At 45.7% G+C, this 22966-nt stretch overlaps 1 protein-coding gene across 1 annotated transcript in view; it reads left to right on the top strand.

Moving 5' to 3' along the window:
- CNTNAP2 (contactin associated protein 2) overlaps positions 1 to 22966 on the top strand; it is a gene marked incomplete at its 5' end in the record, with an annotated part of 359481 nt that overhangs the window by 308302 nt on the left and 28213 nt on the right. The window contains one exon of the mRNA XM_039253885.1: positions 17723 to 17962. Coding sequence (XP_039109816.1) covers positions 17723 to 17962 — 240 coding nt within the window. The remainder of the gene's footprint in view (positions 1 to 17722; positions 17963 to 22966) is intronic.

Here is a 22966-nt window from a genome sequence, read left to right on the forward strand (position 1 = left end):
CAAACAAGTATCAGACGAGCAGGAAGTTGCACGCATCTCATTCGCTCCCCATCTGGGAGGCCGGGTTCCAGGCGCTCTGCTGTGTGAAGAGGGCCCCACAGCAGAAGACATGCGCCTTCCTCGAGATGCATCCGGTCCAGTGGGGGAGACAAGCTTGTCATCATGTAGAGTAACAGCGCTGTTACCCCTTTGAGGAGGCCACAAGGGGTGTGCACGATTCAGCCCGGAGGTGGCTCAAGGTGGTCAGACCCCTGGGTCGGTGGAGGGCGAGTGGACAAGAAGGTGGGGTCAGGGCGTGGAGGGTCTGGTTGATCATTTTGAGGGGCGCGTTCTTTCTGGTAGAGGAAGGAGAGGATCCCATTTGGGCAAGGAGGAGGATGAAATCGGGAGAGGAAAGCAAAATGGCAGGCCTCCAGGCTACCGAGAGCATTCCGACAGGAACAGAGGTGGGCTAAATGACCACGGGAGAGAAGGGAGCATTTGACAGTTTGGAGATTGAAGGCGTGAGGCAGGGCTCTTGGGCAGTCTCCCTTTGCCCACCAGGAGCCTGAGGCGTCTTCTCCCGGGGTGTCCGGGGCGGGGGGGGTGCGTGGGGGGGAAGGCAACATCTGTAGAAGCCACAGTTAGGGGCTCTGTCCTTTCCCTTAACTTTCCAGAAATAGAACTCGCCTCCTTTACAAGTCTGTTTGTCAGCTCTCAGATGCTCCGCTTTCAAGCACATGACCAGGAAAACATTAGGGAACAGTCGTGCCCATCAGAGTATCAGAAGGGTGAAGAATCTTGACTTGTCCAGGCCTTTTTCCTCCGCAGAACGAGAAGCAAGGGAATCACCTGTTTTCCAGAGGAGCTGCAAGAATTAAAGAAGTGAACACATGTACACCGCTCAGCACAGGGCAGGGCCCGCATGAAATACGTGCTCGAGATGTCAGCTGTTATTGTTACTGTTTCCCTGGATTTGCTGTGGATGAGGAGGAGGAAAATCCAAGCTCTTCCAGAATCCTTGTTCTATAGTTACAACAGGGACAGAGCCTCCATTGTTCAATATAAGTGAGGACACCTTTCAGGTTAGGTGCATATCCTGTACCAAATTTGAAGAACATGCTTTGTCTTTTCATAGGAAGAGCTGGAAGTGCTGTGCTCGCGTCGTGAATGACTCGCATGTGACGTCCCTTCTTTGTATGTGTGTCCTGCTTCTGTGGGCCTTTGTTCTGATCCAGAAATCAGAGGTGCAGGAAACTAAACTGCTGGAGAGTTGCAATACTTATGTCATCTTCTGAAGGTTTCCTTTCGTGGAAATTTTGTCCTTCCTTCTGGAAGGCTCTTCTGTAAACTCATTCACTAAGACAGTTTCAGTATATTCAACCTTCCTCGTTTCTTGGTGTCTTACATTGTCTTTTTTGCTGTATGAATTTTAACAGCAAGTGTTATACCCAGATCGCAGTATCCTCAACGACCAGAAACCACCGGGGAGACCGAGTCACGCATGCAAAGGCAAAGGGCTTTATTATGGGCTCGAGCTCGGGCTCCCAGACCTCACCAACGCAGTGGGTCCGTGCTGAGAGCCTCGAACAAAGGCAGAGTAGGGTTTTTATGGGGTTTGTGACGGGGGAGTTACAGAAGTTGTGGCATGGAAACAGGGATCCAATCATAATTATACAATATCATTGACAGCGGGTTTAACCATACACGTTGTCTAGAGTATTTGTTACTTTTGGCGAGACCCAATTACAACATTTAGAGTACTTTTAAATTCAGCCAATTACAGAGCAAGCCTAGGGTCTTGTTCGGCGCCTAACGGGTTAACTTTAACATTAGTTAACTAAGATTTATCTATAGTTGCTGGCCTTTCTTGATTGGGCGTTGCCAAGGTAGTGTGGTGGAGTGAAGTGGTGGGCAGTTTCTTCGGCCTTGGGCAGTGTGTAGCTGCCTGATAGTTTCAGGGAAACTGAAACTTAGGCCTTCGAGTTTAGAGGGGAAACTTAAAGCCTATTATGGAGTCAGTCTGGTTTAGACTTGTGCCCTTACACAAGCAAGGTAGAAAGAGGAGACCTCTTAAGCCCCCACTCTAAATTGTCTGCAGAGAAAATACATCTCGCTAACCCGGGACATATAAGAAATCTCTTCAGTTGCTGCCTTTAAGTGTTTAGGACACTCAGGTGCAGATGTAATATCTTCAGAGTCATTGTTACTTTCAATGATTTGTTTTTAATTTTTTGGAAGTTTGTTTGGGTGTTGTGGGGTTTTTTTTGTTTTTTTTTTGTTTTTTGTGTTTTTTTTTTTTTGTATTTCTGAGAGAGAGAGAGGCAGCATGAGCAGTGGAGGGTCAGAGAGAGAGGGAGACACAGAATCTGAAACAGGCTCCACGCTCTGAGCTAGCTACTAGAACAGAGCCTGACACGGGGCTTGAACCCACTAACCGTGTGATCATGACCTGAGCCTAAGTCGGACGCTTAACCGACTGAGCCATCCAGGCACCCAGATTTGCATTTGATCTTTATTGAGGACTTTTCTCTAGATGTGAAAAGTACAGTAAAATTTCTTAGCCAAGGGAATCTTTAGAAACAGTGATGTGGGTTTTAGTAGCTTCTAGAAGAATCCTTAGAATTCCTTTCAAGCAGCCATGGGCTGGCAGGACTGGGAGGGAAGGAGACCAGCACTGACTGAACACAAGGAAAAGCTAAACTATATGTAATCAGGGCACCTGGGTGGCTTGGGGGGTTAAGTATCCGACTTCGGCTCAGGTCACGATCTCACAGTTCTTGAGTGCAATTCCCGTGTTGGGCTCTGTGCTGACAGCTCAGAGTCTGGAGCCTGCTTCAGATTCTGTGTCTCCTTCCCTCTCTGTGTCTCCTCTCACACTCTGTCTCTCTCTCCCTCAAAAATAAATCAACAGTAAAAAAAATTTCCTTAACTCTGTGCCATCAAACCAGTACTGCAAACAATGACTCGTAGCCGTCTGCTCTGAAATACACACGCTGTTCCAGGCTTCATCTGGACCAAGGGCATTTTTCTCTGATTCAGATTAACCATTCTAAGCCTTCAAAGTCTTTATGAGGTACAGAGAAAAGTTAGAAGGAGAGAGAGGAGGGGGAGGAGGAGGAAAGGGATCCAGAGGCTACCAAGCATTTGGGTGAAGAGAACAATCTAGAAGCAACGAGAGAGTGCTTCTCCACTCCTGGAGCCAGACACAGCCCCACCCCTCCAGCCTTGAGGTAGGGAAGGGAGACACCAGTGGGCGCAAGGGGAATAGCAATAAACCCCTCAGGTTTTTGGATCCACTTCTCTCAGCCCAGGAAGAAGACTCCAACACTTGAAAGATTCTGAGTCAAAGCATTTAGGCGCTGGGGGCTGTGGACGCGGTAGAGGAGGGGCCCCCAACTTCCAGAAGTGACCCCAGAGAAGACCAGAGTGATCCCTTTCTCTGTTACCACGCTTCTGTAAAAAGCGTTATTTCTATCAGTTTGTAAAGAGCTTACAAGTATATGAACTACAGTCAGATGAGCCAAAGGACATATTGTTTTCATTTTCTGCAGCAGACGCTCAGTGCTGTGTTCGTGGCTTGGGTTGGGCAGAGATTTAAGCTGCCCTCATGGTTGAACAAGTATCTCGTTTCAACAATGTTTCTTTTAGGCTCAGTCTACTCTAGGGGCAAATGGGCCCTCTCTCCCCTCCAGTCTCATTTCCAGAACGCCAGGGGCCCCGGGTTCCCTGCCGTCCCCGACTCTGTCTTCGTTCCTACCGAATACCACAAACTGTGTGGCTTAAAATCCAGAAATGTATTTTCTCATGATGGTGGAGGCCAGAGGTCTGAAGTCCAGTGGGCAGCAAGGTGGGTTCTCTCCCGGGAACTCAGGGGGAGAGGCTGTTCTTCTGTCCCGGTGCTGGCGATCACTGATGCTCTGGGACCGTGGCATCTTGCCATCAGTCTTTGCCTTTGTCTTTACCCCTTCTCCCTGTGTATCTGTGTCTCTCTTCTGCTTCTTGCAAGGACACCAGTCACTGGATGAGGGACACCCCCCCCCCCCCGCCTTTACTCTAATCAAATATGACCTCAGGGCACCTGGGTGGCTCAGTTGGTTAAGAGTCCAACTCTTGGTTTCAGGTCATGATCTCATGGTTTCTTGAGTTCGAGCCCCACATCAGGTTCTTTGCTGACTGCACAGAGCCTGCTTGGGATTCTCTCTCTCTCTCTCTCTCTCTCTCAAATGAATAAACTTAAAAAAAAAAAAAAAAGTGACCTCCTCTGAACTTCAGGACATCTGCAAAGACCCTATTTCCGAATAAGGGCACGTTCACAGGCACCAGGGGTTGGACTTCAGCACATCTTTCTTTTCACACCTCAACCCACAGCAGGGTCCTTGCAGGCCTTTGCTGGCTGCTCTGTGTTGTGACCACAGCACTTACATCTGCTGAGGAGTGGAGGAATGGGGTTGCCGTGCTGGGGGTGACTGATGGTAGCGGGCCCACGGCCCACTCCTTCCCTCCAGCCTTAAAGTGCCCCCCAGGCGCCCGTCCAGCACCCAGCGTATGTGTGGGCTGTGGGGCCACAGAGCCGCCTCTGCCTTACCCAGGAGGGTGCCTTTGTGGCCACATGCCAAGTCGAATACAAAGCTGCCAGCAGGAAGCTTGAAAGTCACCCACCCCGTCTACACCTGGGCAAACAGGATCCACCCCCATCCCAGCCTAGAATTTCAGCCTTTAAGGGGAAGCCGGGACACACACACATGTGTTTGCTCAGGGCCTTTGTGATTACTGCTCCTTCTGCCTAGAATGCTTTTCCCTAAAAAAGTACATGACCTTTTAAATTCATTCAGAGCCCAAACATAATCTCAGCAGTGGCCTCCCCTGATTGTCTCATTCAGACTAATATCCACTACCACCCCCCACCTCACTCCATCCCTTTCCTGGATCTAATTTTTCTGGTGAAATTGCATCCCAGAGCACTAGGTTTTCCCTGTGGAGTGGAATGATGTTTTTGATCATTGCTAAACTGGTTTTGGAGCTCACCCCATAAAGGGAGCTCCCTCATCTTACACTTACTCATTCAGTCTGTAAGCCATGCAGCAAATACCATTGCATCATGTCATCAGAATATACACTATCCTGTGAGACGAAATTACAGTCCTTTAAGGTAGAAACCCTCTCTTTTTCAGTGCTGGATTCCCGCTGCCTAGCCTACACTAGTTATTTAATAAATCGATCCTTGAATGAATGAGTGTTCCCTAAGAAAGTTGATCTGTATAAGACTTTCTTCTCAACCTTGCTGTAAAATTAGGAGCACACTTTTTCCATGGATTCTTGCCCAAGACCAAACATGGAAAAAAATTCTGCAAATGGTAGACAGCTTTATAGCTAAAAAAATATCATCTTTGGAAGAAGATAACTTTGATTTTTAGAATAGTACACAAATTTTTTTTTTTTAATTTTTTTAATGTTTTATTTATTTCTAGCAGAGAGAGGGAGACAGCGTGAGCAGGGGAGGGTCAGAGAGAGAGGGAGTCACAGACCGAAACAGGCTCCAGACTCTGAGCTGGAAGTCAGCACAGAGCCCGACGCGGGGCTTGAACCCACGAACCGTGAGATCATGACCTAAGGGAAAGTCGGACGCTTAACCGACTAACCTACCCAGGTGACCCTGAATAGTTCACAAATTTTAAAATACCAGAGCAGATCAAGTTGATTTTCAGGGGTGCTTGGGAGGTTCCGTCGATTAAATGTCCGACTCTTGGCTTGGTTCAGGCTCAGGTTGTGATCTCGCGGTTCGTGGGTTCAAGCCCTGAATCAGGCTCTGCGCTGACAGTGCAGAGCCTGCTTGGGATTCTCTCTCTCTCTCTCCCTCTCTCTCTGCCTCCACCCCGTGTCTCTCGCATTCTCAAAATAAATAAGTAAACTTGAAACCAGAAGAAAAAAAATAAACTCTGAGCTAGGTGAAAATGTTTTCATATATTAATATATTCGTCTTAAACCAACCCAGTCCTAAAATACCATGTTTGGCCTTTTTTTTTTCCCCTCAAACATAGAGGAAGGGGCACTTTTTTCTCCATTGAAAGTCATAACGCGGCCCTGCTGTTGGGTCTTTTTGTGCCTCAGGAAGCATTCTAGACAGAGATGCAGTTAGAAATATTGACCTGTGTTCATGACACCAGAGCAAAGTCGTCAGTTAAAAAAAAAGTCTTCTCCACGCAGATTCATTTTCCAGAATGCCTAGGATTCACAAGAACATATTTTAGAAGAGAGGTTAATGCAATTGCCCCAGAAAATATTTTAAGCCCTCATCCTCTCTGAAACAAAGCACACCGCAGGAGACCAGGAGCAAAGTGAGTAGCAGTGCTGAGAAAATGCATCTTCCTCGAGGTGCCGCAGCCGCTATAACTTGCACCTTCTGAAAGACACAAGAGTGGAGGTAATAGAACTTGCAGATATGCCCAGCTGGGTAAATAAACAGTCTGCTAACACAGAGCTGAAAATGAAGCCCCCCTCCCCGAACAAATTTCATGGGAGGCGCCCCTGGTCCTTCGTTAAAAGGAAAAGGAAAATCAGCAGACCCCCTAAACCCCACCTGAATCATAGAAGTCATTTGATTTAGGTAAATTAGAGACGGATTCATTTTACTTTTCCTTACCTTCTATACCCGGTGCCGTGGGGAGTAATTAACAATTCACAAGAGGGAAGGTCTTCAGTTATGGTGGCCAGTGCCGGTGTGAGAAGTTGGGGTAAGAACATGGTTTCAAGATGGGGGACCACACCCTGCTGTACACACCCTCTGTGTCCTGAACTGAACACCTGTCTGGGCTTAACCTGAACACTGGAAGAGATAGTCTCAGAAACGATCTTCTGGGTTAATGTCTAGACTCCATCTTTTCCTTGATTCAACCACATCTCACTCTTAACTCCTAAGTCACTTGTAATTAAAATACTCTAGTCCCCTGGGGGCGCCTAAGTGGCTCAGTCAGTTAATTGTCTTCTGCGCAGTTCATGATCTTGTGGTTGTGAGTTCAAGCCCTGCGTCAGAGCCTGGAGCTACTTCAGATTCTGTGTCTCCCTCTCTCTCTGCCCCTCCCCTGCTCACACTGTCTCTCTCTTTCTCTTTCTCAAAAATAAATAAACATTAAAAAAAAAAAAATACCCTAGTGGGGTGGGACAGGGAAGGAAGGAAGGTATGTGCTGCCATTGGGTGTATCCTGTACAGTGTGATCGTGAAGGTGATGGGGGAGGATGGTATTTCCAATTAAAGAAGTTAGGTATTTGTGTCTGCTGTAGTTTTCTAGTTAGTTCCAGACTATCATATCAGCCTCTTAGAGTCCCTTTGGCTCATGACCCTGTGATCTCAAAACTACCCTTTCCTAAATACTCATGACCCATGGGTCAATGTGCCATTCATGTCCTTATCTAAATTAATAAAATAATAAAATGTCAGCTTGGAATCATACCATGAAAATTCTCCCCTGATGCCAGTTTCTACCCATTGATCGTATTTCCACCCACAGTTCATCTTGTTATAAATCTGTCTTTAAAATACTCTTACTTTCAAGGCAGCTGGTTGAGTGTCCAACTCTTGATTTCATCTCAGGTCATGATCTCATGGTTCGTGAGTTTGAGCCCCATGTCGGGCTCCTTGCTGGTGGTGCGGAGCCTGCTTGGGATTCTCTCGCTCCCTCTCTCTGCCCCTTCTCCGTTCACTCTCTCAAAGTAAATAAATAAACATTTAGAAAATAATAAATAAAATTAAACACTCTTACTTTCATGAGCCCAGACATACCTGTCTTGATCACAAAAAATGTCATGAGAGGCAATAAAATGCTTTGCTGACAGGTAGGTGGCCTCTGTCAGAGCTCCCCCAACCCAGTAGGCTATTACTCCAGTCTGAAAATCAACACACTGGTTTCAAAGGAACAATGGAGAAGAAGGTGTTGGGGGAGAACCTCACCAGGTGCCCACAGGCCTCCAGATGCGTCTGGACTCCATTCCTTTGTGGCGTCCAAGGTCAGCCCAGGTATAACATTCAGGCTCCTGTGAAGATCCACCCCAGCTTCTGGTTTAACCCACACACATCCATTAGAATTGTCCCCTAAAGTCTTTTCCTAGGTCAGGGTCCCAAGATTTGAATTCTTTCTTATGTTAATTATGTAACCTTGAGATCCAGTGGAGGGAACGCCCCCTCCCCCCCCCCCAGTACATTTTCTAGCAACAGCTCTCCCCTCCTCTTTTTGTGTGTGCGTGACAGGTCTGATTGCCCCAGGAAAACCATTGCCTTCAACCCCTACTTCAAGGTCCATTTCCTAATGCTTTAATGGTCAGGCTTTCATGCCATCTTAGCCCTCAAAGGATTTTTTTTTCTTCTCCTGGGTAAGAAGGCTTTAGATGCCCCCTGGGTAGGAATTACAATGCCAGTGAGAACAAAGGAAGGAAACCACTATTTATTTTACGGAATCATTCTCTTTGACAGAATCTGGAAATGCAAAAATTGGTTAATATACTTCTCCTAGCCTCCACTTAGGCTGCTTGTGAGATAGATGAATTACTCCCTTCCCTCCTCCTTTTTCCATTGCCCCAAACTCCCCAGCTCCCCAGGGAGTTAGCTTCCAAAGACCCTGGGCCGCTCTTGGCTGGAATACTCTTCAGTGCTTTGGAGAGGAATTCAGGAAAATGTAGATGCTAAAATTCATTCTGCTTATGATGCTGGTTACAGTGTAATAGGTGTTTCCAAAGCCTAAACAAAACAAAACTTTTAGCAGAAGCAGAGCACACACAGAAGAAATTATTTTTCAGTGCTACATTTCAGTTTGGCAATTTTGTGCGTACAATTCTATTTCCGCTACTCACTACTTAAAATGCAAAAGGAAAAGTGGGATAAAACCCAAAGAGTAAGAAGGTCTGTTGGTTTCCAACTCGTGTTCTGTTCTCCGGCAGCAAATAGCTAGGGCACACAGCTTATATTTACTACGATTTTGAGAGGTAAATCAGACCTGTAGTGAAGTAAGCCCCAGCGCCCAGCTCGCTGGTTTGACTGACAGGTACATCCATTTTTCTGAAAGGTCTTGTTACTTTCACCAAAGCTGTTATTCTCAGCCCTGAAAAATCATGCCGTGTGGCAGGACACCCCCAGGCTGCAGGAAAGGGGCACCAGGCTTTCCATCTCATGTCTGACAACTCGAAACATTCAGGAGAAAATGGAAAATTTATCTTTTAGATGTGTGTGTTCTGTAGGATGCCAAATGTCTGGTGTTTTGGAAACAGCGCAGGGATCCTATCTTCCTTTTGTTTTATAATCACAACTGAATTATATTAACCAGCCATCATAAGCTTGTAGTTCTCAGATACGAATTTAGGAATAGGGAAGGGTGGCTGGGTGGCTCAGTCGGTTAAGGGGGTTAAGTGTTGGACTTCGGCTCAGGTCATGATCTCACGGTTTGCGGATTCGAGCCCCGCTTTGGGCTCTGTGCTGACTGCTCAGAGCCTGGAGCCTGCTTTGGATTCTGTGTCTCCCTCACTCTCTGCCCGTGTCCTGCTTATGCTCTGTCTCTGTCTCCCAAAAATAAATAAATGTTAAAAAAAATTTTTTTAAATAACTTAGGCTAGGGAATGACAATTTCAACCCAGGCGTATGTCCTACAAAAGTTCAGGGACTATAATAAGTTTATACAAACAAAAATGTAATATTTCATCTTCTTGCAAAATAATGTAGTGGGCTCGCATCTTCACATTAAGATATTTCTTTTTAGGGGCGCCTGGGTGGCTTAGTCGGTTAAACGTCCGACTTTCGATTAGGTCGTGATCTCGCGGTTCGTGGGTTCGAGCCCCGCATCGGGCTCTGTGCTGACTGCCAGCTCAGAGCCTAGAGCCTATTTCGGAGTCTGTATCTCCCTCTTTCTCTGACCCTCCCCTGTTCACCCTGTCTCTCTCTCTCTCTCTCTCTCTCTCCTAGAAATAAATAAAAATATTTTTAAAAAAAGATATTTCTTTTTATTATTATTTCTGAAAAGAATCCAGTTTTGTTTTATTAATCCTTAGAAAATGATTTGCAATGCAGGAGGAAGAAATTCTGCTTCTCCCAGCAGATGGCCTCTTTGTAACCAAGTTAGCATTTGTCACAGGTCAAGAGCTATTTAAATTACACCTGCATATTTTAGTCCTGCCCTTCCTCCAAAAGAGAGAAAAGCATATAATAAATACAGTGAAATTTCATTAGTGTCTTTCTTTCAGGGATTAATAAAATGTCACAGTATTGAATTCTATCCATCAGTCATGTGTATGGATTTAATTCTAGCTGTCTGTGCACCTTTGGAAAGGCAGCTGGTCAGGAAGATGGCATGGATTAAAAAATTTAGCCTGTAAGAGCAGAGAGCTGACATTGAACCTAGATTGTGACATTTCGACGCCCTGCCTAAGGTTTGTCATCCGGTCATGCTAGAATTGAGGAATGAGGTTTATGTGGTTCTGTTTTGCTTTCTTAGATTAACACCCGTGGCTTTTTTGTGTTGCTTTTTTCCCCCGTCTTTTCTGATGTTTCTTACAGTTATGGTTATTTCCCATTTATTGATCCCTCTGATCCATTCAGGCTCCTGTCCACACAGCTGTGACCGGATGGGAAAATTATATCCAATCTGATCAACTACATCCAGCTTTTCTGTTAGTTGAGCCCCAGATGCTCAGCCCTAATCCTGAGTGTCGCCACTTAGGGTGGCTGCCAGCCCAGCGGCACCCAGCTCATATTTCCGAGTGTGTATCAGGTGACTATTCACCTTTTCTCGTCAGGCTGATATTTCAAGAATTACTTAAAAGTTAACTCAGGCGGTGATTTCAAACCCACTCCCTACTTATTCCACATAACCACTACGCCACGCTTGAGGCTGCAGGAGGGTTTATAGAGTAACAGATATTCAGCATTCATAGATGAGCATCAGTGAAAGAGCCAAATAACCATATTTTCAAAGATGAGTGCATTTTCAGTGAGATAGATTTCCCAGTAATAGTACTTCTGGAAACACATATAAATATATAAAGTCTGTTCATATATAAAGAACTTTATATATGTAAATATATATGAGGTGCCTGGGTGGCTCAGTCAGTTAAGCATCTGTCTTCAGCTCAGGTCATGATCTCAAGGTTTGTGAGTTTGAGCCCCATATCAGGCTCTGTGTTGACAGCTCAGAGCCTGGAGCCTGCTTCGGATTCTGTGTCTTCCTCTGTCTCTGCACCTCCCCCACTCACGCTCTGTCTCTCTCTGTCTCTCTGTCTCTCTCTCTCTCTCTCTGCACCTCCCCCACTCGTGCTCTGTCTCTCTCTCTCTCTCAAAATTAAACAAACGTTAAAAAAAAAAAAAAGTTTTAAATCCGGCCTCACTGACATTCTAACATCTTTTGGCTCTCTTTCATAAAACATAAAAAATTGAGTTTTACCGGGATATTTCATCATATCACATCACCCCGCCAGAAAAGAATATTGATAGGAAATTCTAAAAGGTGTTAAACAAAACCAAACTCAGCTGATGAACAGGGCCCCAGGGGATATACAAGAATAGACGGATGAGTTTCATCTCTAAGGAAGATGAGAACTATCTCTCGAGGAGCTAGCATCTAGATGTCCAGCCACAGAGGCGGGGTCCGTGGGTGACCACGAGATCCCCGCATGCTTCTGCCGGCAGTGGGGCCACTGTTGCTCTGTCTCAGCTAATGACAGGGAGCCAGAAGGCATGTAATGCATTGCATGTGTCCGCTGCCTCGTGCTCAGTTCATTGTAAGGTTTTACCTGGAATTGTGTCGTGTTTTTAGTGGGCGATTTTCGATAACTCACATCATTAGGAATGTATGATATTAAAGTACTAATTACAGCTTGAGAACATAACTTCCAAAGTGACTGTACTGAATTTCTGAGATTTGCATTCTTTATTATTTTTTAAGATTTGCATTCTTGGGGCGCCTGGGTGGCTCAGTCGGTTAAGCGTCTGACTTCGGCTCAGGTCATGATCTCACGGTTCGTGGGTTTGAGCCCCACGTCGGACTCTGTGCTGACAGCTCAGAGCCTAGAGCCTGTCTTCGGATTCTGTGTCTCTCTCTCTCACTGACCCTCCCCTGCTCATGCTGTCTCTATCTCTCTCTCTCTCTCTTAGAAATAAATAAAACATTTTTAAAAAAGATTTGCATTCTTTAGAGCAGGATCCAGCCCCTTCCCCCCATGACGCCTTGGTGGAGAAGATTCCATGTAGATAGTAGTTTCTTACCGTGAATCAAGCTGTAGTAGGTGATTCAGTGTGAGACTCGATCCATCAATTTTACAGATTAACGTAATTCACCTGTAATGAGCTCAAACACACTAAAGCAATAACAGCTTTACTATCATGTGTTAGAGTTCTTAAGATGGATTTTTATTCCAGACAAGTGTTTACAGAACTTACCCATGCATTAATTGATGCTTTGATGTCAGTTCATTGCATTTTTTAAAACTTTATTACTGGCAGTGTGCCTGGGTGGCTCAGTCAGTTAAGCATCCAGCTTCGGCTCAGGTCATGATCTCACAGTTTGTGGGTTCAAGCCCTGTGTTGGGCTCTGTGCTGACAGCTAGCCTGGAGCCTGCTTTGGATTCTATGTCTCCCTTTCTCTCTGATGCTCCCCTGCTCGCTCGCTCTCTCTCTCTCTCTCTCTCTCTCTCTCAGAAATAAATAAAACATTTTTAAAAAATTTTTTTTAAAACCTTTATTACTGGCTGGGGCACCTAGGTGGCCCAGTTGGTTGGGCATCCAACTTCAGCTCAGGTCATGATCTCGCAGCTTGTGAGTTTGAGCCCCATGCCAGGCTCTGTTGCTTACAGTCCAGAGCCTGGAGCCTGCTTCGGATTCTGTGTCCCCAAGCCTCTCTGTCCCTCCCCTCCAACTGCTTGTGCTCTGTCTCTGTCTCTCTTTCTCTTTCAAAAATAAATAAACATTTAAAAATATTTTGTTACTGGCTAAATTGCTAATGAGACATGGTCTTAGAGGAGGCTCTAATAGCTGTTAAAAAAAAACATTTTTTTTAGACTCACTATGACATTTCTACAGAGTCCCTGACTAGAAATGTCAAAATCCAAGTAAATATAAAAACAGCATAGTATAGTCTCATTTTATTTTTGAGAGAGAGGAATTGAGAATAAAATATTTGACTTCTCTGTTTTGTATATGAAACATACACGTTCATTCGTTAGCAAAGCCCTAACTTCCCTATGCCTCAGTCTCCCGTCTCTGAAGTGGGGATAATCTCGCTCCCAGAGTTGTTGGGAGACTTGGTGACATACTAAACACAGTACCTCACATGTGTGCCATTCCGGGCTTATGGTACAAACTCTTCATGTTATAATGATCCCACGGCCCAGAGTCAGAACCACGTGGGCCTGAAGACGTAAGAGCATCTTGCCGGCTCGGCCTACAAGCGGGATGGGTCTCAGCCAACCTCAGCTAGATTTGGAACGCCATCCGATTTGGAAATGTTGGTGCTGCTCTCCTGGGCGTCAGAACTCTTGCTTCTGTGACTCAGTCGCCTTTTGGGAAAGGAAAACATTTGAAACCCTGGGGATCTTCCCCAATAGGGAACAAACCCAGAAAGGGGAAAAGCCACAGGAGCGAGCGAGCAGAGTGCAGGAGCCCCGAGGAGAGGAGAAAGCACCAGTCTCCCCACAGGCCTTGTGCTTGCGGCCCAGCCCCTACACTCTGCCCACCCCCCACTGACCTGTCTACCTGTGCTCACAGCTCCTTCCCACCATCCGGGGGTCCCTGATCCACCACCTGCACCCCCTCCCTGGCCCCCCCTCTGGCCATCTGCCTTGTGTCTGTCATCTCAGTGTGAGACATTCAGGAGAGGACACCTCTTTAAGAAATGGGAACCCCGGGGCCCTGGGTGGCTCAGTTGGTTAAACGTCCAGCTTTGACTCAGGTCATGATCTCTGGTTCATGAGTTCAAGCCCTGCATCGGGCTCTGTGCTGACAGTGGAGAGCCTGCTTGGGATTCTCTCCCTCCCTCTCTCTCCGCCCCTACCCCACTCATGCTCACTCTCGCTCTCTCAGAATAAAAAAGTTTTTTAAAAACTTAAAAAGAAATGGGGACCCCATGTTAAACTGGGAGCCTTCAGACAGATACGGCTTTGAAAGTGCTCATTTTCTGTGTGTGGTAGGGAAGCTCACCCTACATCAAGTTCGGAAAGCATGTGAGGGACTCTGAAGTGAAGCTGGAGTGAGAAGTTCATTACCCAGTCCCCCAGCAGAGGCAACAAAACCAAGACTGATTCACCGATACAGACGATCTCACAGCTTAGCCAAGGCTCTTACCCACATCCACGGCCCAACCCTGTCTCAGCCCGACAACAAAGAGAAGGACACTTGTCTTAAGAGTTTGCGGCCCTGGGAGGCTCACGTGACCACTTTCTCCGAGCAGGCGCTGTGCTGCCTAGAACTAGAAATACCTTTCTGACGCTGTTCCCATCACAGTCCTCGGCAACTTCGACCACTTTAAGTCTCCATCTTAAATACAACCATCTTCACGTGGCATTCAAGGCTCCTCCCAGCCTGGCCCTGAGCTCTGAGCACATCATGCTCCCACCAGTACCAGAGCATAACTAACCTCCTAACAAACTCAACCTGGAGTTCCCTTTTCTTTTATTCTCAAAACCTGCAAGAGGTAAGTTTGGCGAAGGTTTGGAGAAATTGGCGGGACTGTAGAACAGTGTGGCCACCATGGAAAATAGCATGGCGGTTCCTTAAAAAAATTAAGAGAACTACCATGTGGTCCAGTGGTCTCACTTCCCATGTGTATATACCCAAAAGAATTGAAATCAGGATTGCAAAGAGAGAGCTGCACTCCCATGTTTGTTGCAGCATTGTTTATGAGAGCAAAAACTTGAAAACAACTTGGAGCGCCTGGGTGGCTCAGTCAGTTAAGCGTCCGACTTCGGCTCAGGTCATGATCTCACAGTTCGTGGGTTCGAGCCCCACACTGGGCTCTGTGCTGACAGCTCGGAGCCTGGAGCTGCTTCACATTCTGTGTCTCCCTCTCTCTCTGCCCCTCCCCCACTCATGCTCTGACTCTCTCTGTCTCTCAAAAATAAATAAACGTTAAAAAAATGTTTTAAAAAAACTTGAAAACGATATAAGTATCCAACGACAGAGTGTTCTCCAGAGCCCCATGCAGACTCCCTTCCCAGGTTTACCATAGACTTCAATCGTTTGGCCAAATACATGGCTTGTTTCTCAGCTCAGAAAATCTCAGTGTTCCAGAGGCTCCTGCCTGCCTGGCCAAGGGCTCTAGGCATAAGCCTCACTGTTCTCCTACATTCCATAGGGATAGTAGTGCTCCCTTTCCATAGGGTTGTTCTAGGTGTTAAATGTCTAATTTGTATAAAATAGCGAGCATGTGTATAAAGCATCTAGTTCTAAAGGTTCAGTAGATGTTAACTCTTGTTATTATACAGATTTGTTCAGTTGTACTGCTTTGTGGTTTGCACGCTTGTTTCCCCAGCTAGGTTGTGAGCTACTTAGGGTCAACTTGTGTATTTATCTCTGCCTTCCGGCTACTGCGGCCAGGCAGTGAGTACATGCAACGAATTAAATTGAACTGAATTGAGGTCTCACCAGACGGTAGTAGCTACCAGCCCCCAAATTCTTCCTTCTGAAGCCCTGCTCCAAGGCCGGACAGGCTAACAGGAACTCTCCATTTACGCAGTAGACGGGGCTGATAGAACTTGGTTTCTACCACCCAGCCGCCATTGTTCTGGTGCCTCGACCGCCAGGAATTTGGGAAAGCCAGGAGCTGAGGTCTCCCTTCCAATCTGGGAACAAAGAGTTACCCCGAGTCTGCTTGGTCTGAGGATGTTTCCAGGAAAGGCAAATAAATGAGCTCTTTGCATGGAAGGCAAGTTGGTGAAGCCCAAACAAGGAATTCTGATATTAGACCAGGAGACAAAGAACACAAGAATCACTGAATTCATTCAATGACGCAATGAGTTCGTATTCATTCCTCCAATGAATCAATGACTTCACTCATCCAGTAACCCTGTAATTATTGACAAGAAAGCAGAGGAGGAAGAAGAGAACAGCCAGCGAGGGATCAGTGGGACCAGAGCCTCTTCCTGGTCATCCAGGGAACCCGTAGGAGACATCGTGACTGTGGGAATTTGTTCACAGTCCCGGGTGCGTTCTGCCTCCTCTGCTAAGTGAATCATGCTCTCACTCCAAATCCCAGACTGACATTGACTGTAGGAGGAAAATATGGAGAATTAATTTAAGGTTAAAGTCTCTTCATGTACTTGTCTAAGTAAGCCCCTGTTAGAATTACCATTCTCCATTGTTCATCTCTTCTGTTCATAGAAATTCACATTGGACAAGTACAGGTCAGCCATTGAACTGAGTCTTTAATATGAATAATCAATTCATCCCCTTCTGCCTCCAACGCCTAAAATCCTTCTCTATGGATTTATTCTTTCATTAATGGGAAGTAAATTTTTCTGCAAGACTGCTTCACCTGGGTTCATTCCCCAGGAAGAGACATCACCTGCTCCGAATTCAACTTTTTAAAGAAGTAGGTAGCCTTCTGTTTCCCGAAGTCAGTGTTTTTCACAGTTCAGGTGGAAGGGCAAGCGTCTCACATCCTTGGTCTTGGTTTTAAAAGACAGTAGTCGTGTCGGCATAATCTCCCATCCAGAACACAAGTTGCTCTGTTCTTCTCTGAGGGGCATTTGCCCACCCCCTGGGCTGGTCCCGCTGCGGCCATCAGTGCCTGCCCTGTGGTTCTCGAGCCTCAGCGGGCTGCAGTCACCTGGAGGGCTTGTGAAAACACAGACCGCTCCACCCCCGGCATTTCTAACAAGGTCCCAGGTGACGCTGGTTGCTGCGGGTCCAGGAACCACGCCCATGAGAAGCAGCAATCTGGACGGAAGGTCTAAGACTCTTTCAACATTCATCTCTGCCTCATAGACTGTAAAACTCAGGGCAGAGGGTGGAAAAGACACTTGCTTTTACCGATCTAACTGGTAAGACAATGTGTGGTTATATTAACTGAAACAATACATTGGAAACACCCCTACTCAGATTCCCCTCTGCTTTAGTTTAGGAAAACATTCAGTGCACAGACTTGGGGAAGGTAGCGATTCGTACGTGTGTGTGTGTGTGTGTGTGTATTTGTGACTTGAGTCGGGAAAGTTTCCTGACTCCCAAAATGTCCATCAGATACTAGGTGGGATTCCATAAACCTCAAAATTCTGAGGGGATTGGTTGCTAAAGAAAGAAAAGGGTCTGTTATATAGACTATGGGAACTCTCTTCTTTTTTTTTTTTAAATAAAGAATTCTGAAGAAGAAGAAAATAAAAAGGAGGCACAAAACAGAACCATAATTTACCAGGAGGGCTGAGCAGGGGGCCTTGTTCAATATATGTAAGAGGGGAAAGAGGAGAAAAATCAATCAGAACCAAGTGAGTGTTGTTATTTTAAACAATACCTCAGGTATCGGGAAGGTAATTATGTGTGCATTTTATTTTAACAAATAGAGTCGTGTTCCCCTCAACTGACATGCTCTCCAGCAACGCAGAGGTCCTTTTACAGCGAAGTCTCCAGCCCTAAGCCTTATCGAGTCGTTAATATTTTATCTGAAAGAATATAACATCTCACACTGAAACCTTAGAGTAAGGTTTGACGCAGGCATCAAAGATGAGGGTATTTTACAGTGAGTGGGAGAAGATTTTTATTTTCTCTTTCTTTATCTTTTAGAAACAGGGAAGATTGACCAAGAGATTCACAAATACAACACCCCGGGATTCACCGGCTGCCTGTCCAGAGTCCAGTTCAACCAGATTGCGCCTCTCAAGGCAGCCTTGAGGCAGACCAACGCCTCTGCTCACGTCCACATTCAGGGAGAGCTGGTGGAGTCCAACTGCGGGGCCTCCCCGCTGACCCTGTCACCCATGTCGTCCGCCACCGACCCCTGGCACTTAGATCACTTGGATTCAGGTAAGGCAGTCTTGGCCAGGTGGCTTTATTTCCTTAAACCTCGGTTTCTTCATCTGTAAAATGGGGTAGGTAACAGAACCTCATTGGTGAGGTTGTTGGAGGATTAAGAGTGTGAAGGAATGGGTGAGCCCAGGAGTGCTTAGTACATACTACATGCTCAAAAGTTACAACCGTCAGCCTCGCTCAGAGCCAGAAGGAAGTAAGGCGAAGCTGAGGCACATGGGAACTATTGATTCATTTAAGTGAAATTAGGAGATGCCTAAGCTGATGTCTGCAGTGTGACTGTTGGATGACCTGATGCATCACTTCCTCTCTTACCCATTTATGACTCGCTGCAGCCCCACAGTCCAAGGCCAGGGGAAAAGATTTACCTAAAGCAACACAGAATTTCATCTCCCAACCATGTATTTATGTGAATAATCCCGTAGCCATAGCCTTCCAGATTTCAAGAGGTGCATTTACTTTTGCAAAACTCCGTGGATTTAGTCCCACTTCTGGAGGTGATAAGACATGTAATTTGAAAGCACCGGCGTACAATAAAAGGCAACTCCTGGCTGCAAAATTAATGGAGGAAGTTCAGTGCCCCCGTGATACCGAGTGGTGGAAAGCCATCGGTCTTACTCTTTGCTCTACTCAGCCTGACCTTGGGTCAGTTGGGTAACCTCTCCAAGCCTCTACGTTGTCACCCATAAGGTGAAGAGTGGGGTGTGATCTCCTCATGACCTCCAAGTCTAAGAGCCCGCACGTCTCCAAAACAACGTGTAATGTTGCTAAAGCTAAAAACAGGAAGAGGATGGTGGAGGCAATGTAGCTGGAGGCCTGGGTTCCAGCACCATCCCTGCCTCTCGTTAGCAGATTTCCTGACTTCGTTCCTCAGTTTCCTCATGAATAAAATGGGGATAATAAGGGGCACCTGGGTGGCTCAGTCAGTTAAGTGTCTGACTCTTGATTTGGGTTCATGGGATCGAGCCCCATCGCAGGCTCCAAGCTGACAGCAAGGAGCCTGCTTGAAAGTCTCTCCCTCTCTCTCTGCCCCTCCCCTACTCACGTTCTCTTTCTCTCTCTCTCTCTCTCAAAAATAAATAAACATTTTTTAATGGAGACAAAATAAGACCCAGTTCACAGAATTCTACATGGGATGATGTACTGACAGCACTCAGGATGGTCATAGACATGTAGCAAGCTTTTAAAAAGTTTAGCAACAATAATAATGGTTATTATGTTAGACACGATTTGCCACAATGCTTGAACGTCCAGTAAAGGCTCCCAAATTCTCCCCAACGCTAACTTCTAATTCATGACTGTTTACCATGTAAACACCATGCATTTGATTACTTTACACGTCATCCAGCCGGTACCCCCTGTTCACCAGCTTCGGTGCACTTCTTATCACCATGAATCCTTGCCGGGATTTGTGCCGCTAAGCTTTACAAACTTTGAAAAAAACCAAAATTGCCCCATTGTCAGAATAGCCAATTTATAGACTAAGCAATCCTCTTTGTCCCTCACACATGGATTCCTCTGACATGATGAGGGGTGCTGTGTGCCAAGGGTACTTATGAAGAATTCTCTTTTATGAATGTTGTCAGGATTACACAGCAGGCTGGTTTCTCCTCTTGGGCTGACTTGAACAAAAGAAAGCATTCCTAATGCCGAAAGAAGAAAAGCAGGAGTGAAAATACGAGCTGAGGGAAGACATATGTCAGGACTACAGAAGAACAGAGATTTCTCAGATAAATTCCTCCAGACACCAGAGCAGACGAAGGCTACACATGATCTTTGAAATGCTCAGGCTCTTAGGCTGTTGCAGGTGCATGAGACGTGAGCGTGTGTGGTCTGAGTCGGCTGCCAAGAAACCAGTTTCAAAAGCCTTTAGATGCTACTTTGGGCCGATATGAGCTCACATTCACTGTGCTTTAATTAGCAAAGGACTTAACTTTACAGTCCGAGAGATACAGTTCTAGTGGCCAGTTTGAGTTGATTAGTTGTTTAAAAATCATGCTTGATGCGGGACAATTTCATTCTTTTGATTGATATCATGAAAACGTGTGTAGGGAACATTATTACTACAACCCAGATATTATGGCTATACGATGTCATAGAAGGTCCGTTTGCAGAGAATTTCCACTTGCACTGGGGTAGCGTTCTCCACTGGTGTGGACCGGCCGCTCCGTGGATCTCGTCTGCCATCTCCGTAATTGGGGGAATGCTTTTAAAGGAATATGTGTGTCTGTCTCATGAGCTTTATTAAAGGGACAGAAAACAGCTTAGGAATTATGAGTCAGAAGACTCATTTAGATAACATGATTTGATTTCTTTTTTTCCCTTGAGGTAAATGAGAAAGAATGGGGGTGGAGGGCTGAACAGGGAACAGAGAAAGACCCAGGTAAGGGAAGGTTACTTAATAGCAGCCTACAGTGGCCTGGTGTCAGAGAGGAAGACCTTTTCCTCTATTCTCTTACATTCTGTTCAGGGGTGCCTGCAAATTAAACTGATAAAAAGCCGATTAACAAGAGAGAAATGTATTCATCTGCGTTCAGGTGCTTACAAGAGAAAACTCAATAAACAGCTCAAGTTAGATGCTTAAATACCTTACATAGTAGAGAAAAGGTCTCTATGGGAAAAACAAGTGAGTTTCTAAAAGAAAAAAAAAAACAACCCAGGAGATAAAGTGTGATAATGCTTGCCATACAACCATGAATGGTCTTTCTGTCTTCTTCAAGGCCATAAAAGTCCCCTGAAGAGGGTACCTGTAGTAAGTTTACCCTTGGTCTCCTTTGTGGAAGTAAAAGCCACCCAGAAGAGAGAATGGCAGTCTCATTTCCCAGAAGTTTCTACTTCTAGTTGGATAAAGGAAGTTCCAAAAAGATTTCTTTCTTTTTTTTTTTAATGCTTTTTATTTTATTTTGAGAGACAGAGTATAAGCAGGGAAGGGGCAGAGAGAGAGGGATACAGCAAACCGAAGCAGGCTCAGAGCTGTCAGCACAGAGCCCAATGCAGGCTTGAACCCACGAACCATGAGATCATGACCTGAGCTGAAGTTAGCTGCTTAACCAACTGAGCCACCCAGCTGCCCCAAGATTTCTTTCTATATCTGATGAATCCCAAATGTCCTCAGTTTCAAAGCCTCTTTATACCAACTCTGGGGTGCTAAGTGAGGCCCCGTATCAGCAATCTGCACCCTACTTTTGGAGGGGCCTTTGCTTTTTTTTCACATAATCTTTCCTATGGAAAGGGAATAAGAGTCTTTGCTACGAGAAATTCAGAAACAGCAGTATATACACAGAACTACCATCACTGCCTATAAGCTATGTGCTGCCCGAGACTGCGTAGGTACTGAACAGGATGAGAATGAGAGTGACAGAGCTAATTAGCCCTGGTTTGAGAAAAAAGCACATTTAGAAGTAGATCAATTCATCTGGAGCCTTAGAAAATGTGGTCCTCCACCAGCAGCCTATTCCCCGGAAGCCCGTTAGCAATGCAGAATCTGGGGCCCCTGCGTGGCTCAGCCGGTTAAGCATCCGACTTTGGCTCAGGTCATGATCTCGCGGTTCATGGGTTTGAGCCCCGTGTAGGGCTCTGTGCTGACAGCTAGAGCCCAGAGCCTGTCTTTGGATTCTGTGTCTCCGTCTTTCTCTGCCCCTCCCCTGCTCTCTCTCTCTCAAAAATAAAAACATTAAACATTTTTTAAAAAGAAAAGAAAGAAATGGAGAATCCCAGGCCCCCACCTCAGCTACACCAAATCAGCATCTAGATTTTAGCAAGATTCCCAGTGGACTCATATGCACATTGAAGTTGGAAGCACTAAACGAATGCAGCGGTTCTTGCTCTCAGATGCACCTTTGTCCCGAGATCCACGCTGCACACGTGACCGATTAAGACACACGCTCTGGAGATGGGTTCATAGATGCTGCGCCTCTCCAGACGATTCAGGTGTGTAGTCCAAGTTGAGAACCACTCATCAAATGAGAAGCTTACTAACTTAAGCCCCCTTGATAAGCCCTTGGAAGTAAGGTTACCAAAAGGCAAGAAAATTAATACCCAAATAATGCAGAAAAACATATATATGAAAACAATGAAGCCTTTACGTGCTGAAATAAAAAATTAAAAGGCCTTAGCAATAAGCTTACAAAAGGATGGGTTCCTCTGACTGTTTTGTTAGGAAGCTCACCAAGGCAGAGAAATCCCATCTGCCTACTTACAACTGGAAAAACAGACTGAAACCGAATAAACTAGAAGTCCACCATGTGGGGCCACACTCCGTGGCTCCCATGTAAATGCATCAATCATGATAGAAACGGCTGCCCCCAGGAAGGGACCTCAGTTTGAGGAAAATGTCAAAATTTTTTTTCAGTGTTTTGAATGAGCCGGCAAACTTAATTTGGAAAGATATGGAGGGCGGGAAATGCTGCTTTAAAATAAAGTAGGTGCATTTACGGAAAATAGGGAGTCCTATGGCCTTAGAATTAAACAGACCTTAGCAATGAAGTAGGTCTACTCACTACAGACTCACCCCAGGACATTTGCTTTGCAGAGACCTGGAAATCAGAATTCAAAACCTCCACTCTGAGATCTTGTTTTCTTTCTGCTCTCTTACATTTCTTAGATCTTAGATGATACCAAGAGACAAACACAGCAAATGTGTTCCAAGGGATTCTGGCTTAATGCGATAAGATCCTTTTTCTCCTCCATGACACTACTAAGCTATTCATTTCCTCTGTAAAGCCTTGTGGGCTCTGTCACTGTTTTCCAACATGAGGAATGTTTATGGTTGGTCAGGCTGTGCACTGCAAAACTCTAAGGGATGTCATTTGCATTGCAGTCTATGGCTCCTGGGGCAGTGCAACATGGGGGCCTGGATAGGAGGTTAGCAGATCATTATGGGAAGAAAAGAGACACGGCATTACACAATATAGTGTTATTTCCTGTTCACCCCTTTCAGGCCTTCTAATCTTGTCAAAGAGAAGTCTCCGTTCAGCTCTAGCATGCCTTTGACACTTTTCC

This window comes from Hyaena hyaena, unplaced genomic scaffold (assembly GCF_003009895.1).
Source record: "Hyaena hyaena isolate Hyena2069 unplaced genomic scaffold, ASM300989v1 scaffold_471, whole genome shotgun sequence".
Lineage (NCBI taxonomy): Eukaryota > Metazoa > Chordata > Mammalia > Carnivora > Hyaenidae > Hyaena > Hyaena hyaena.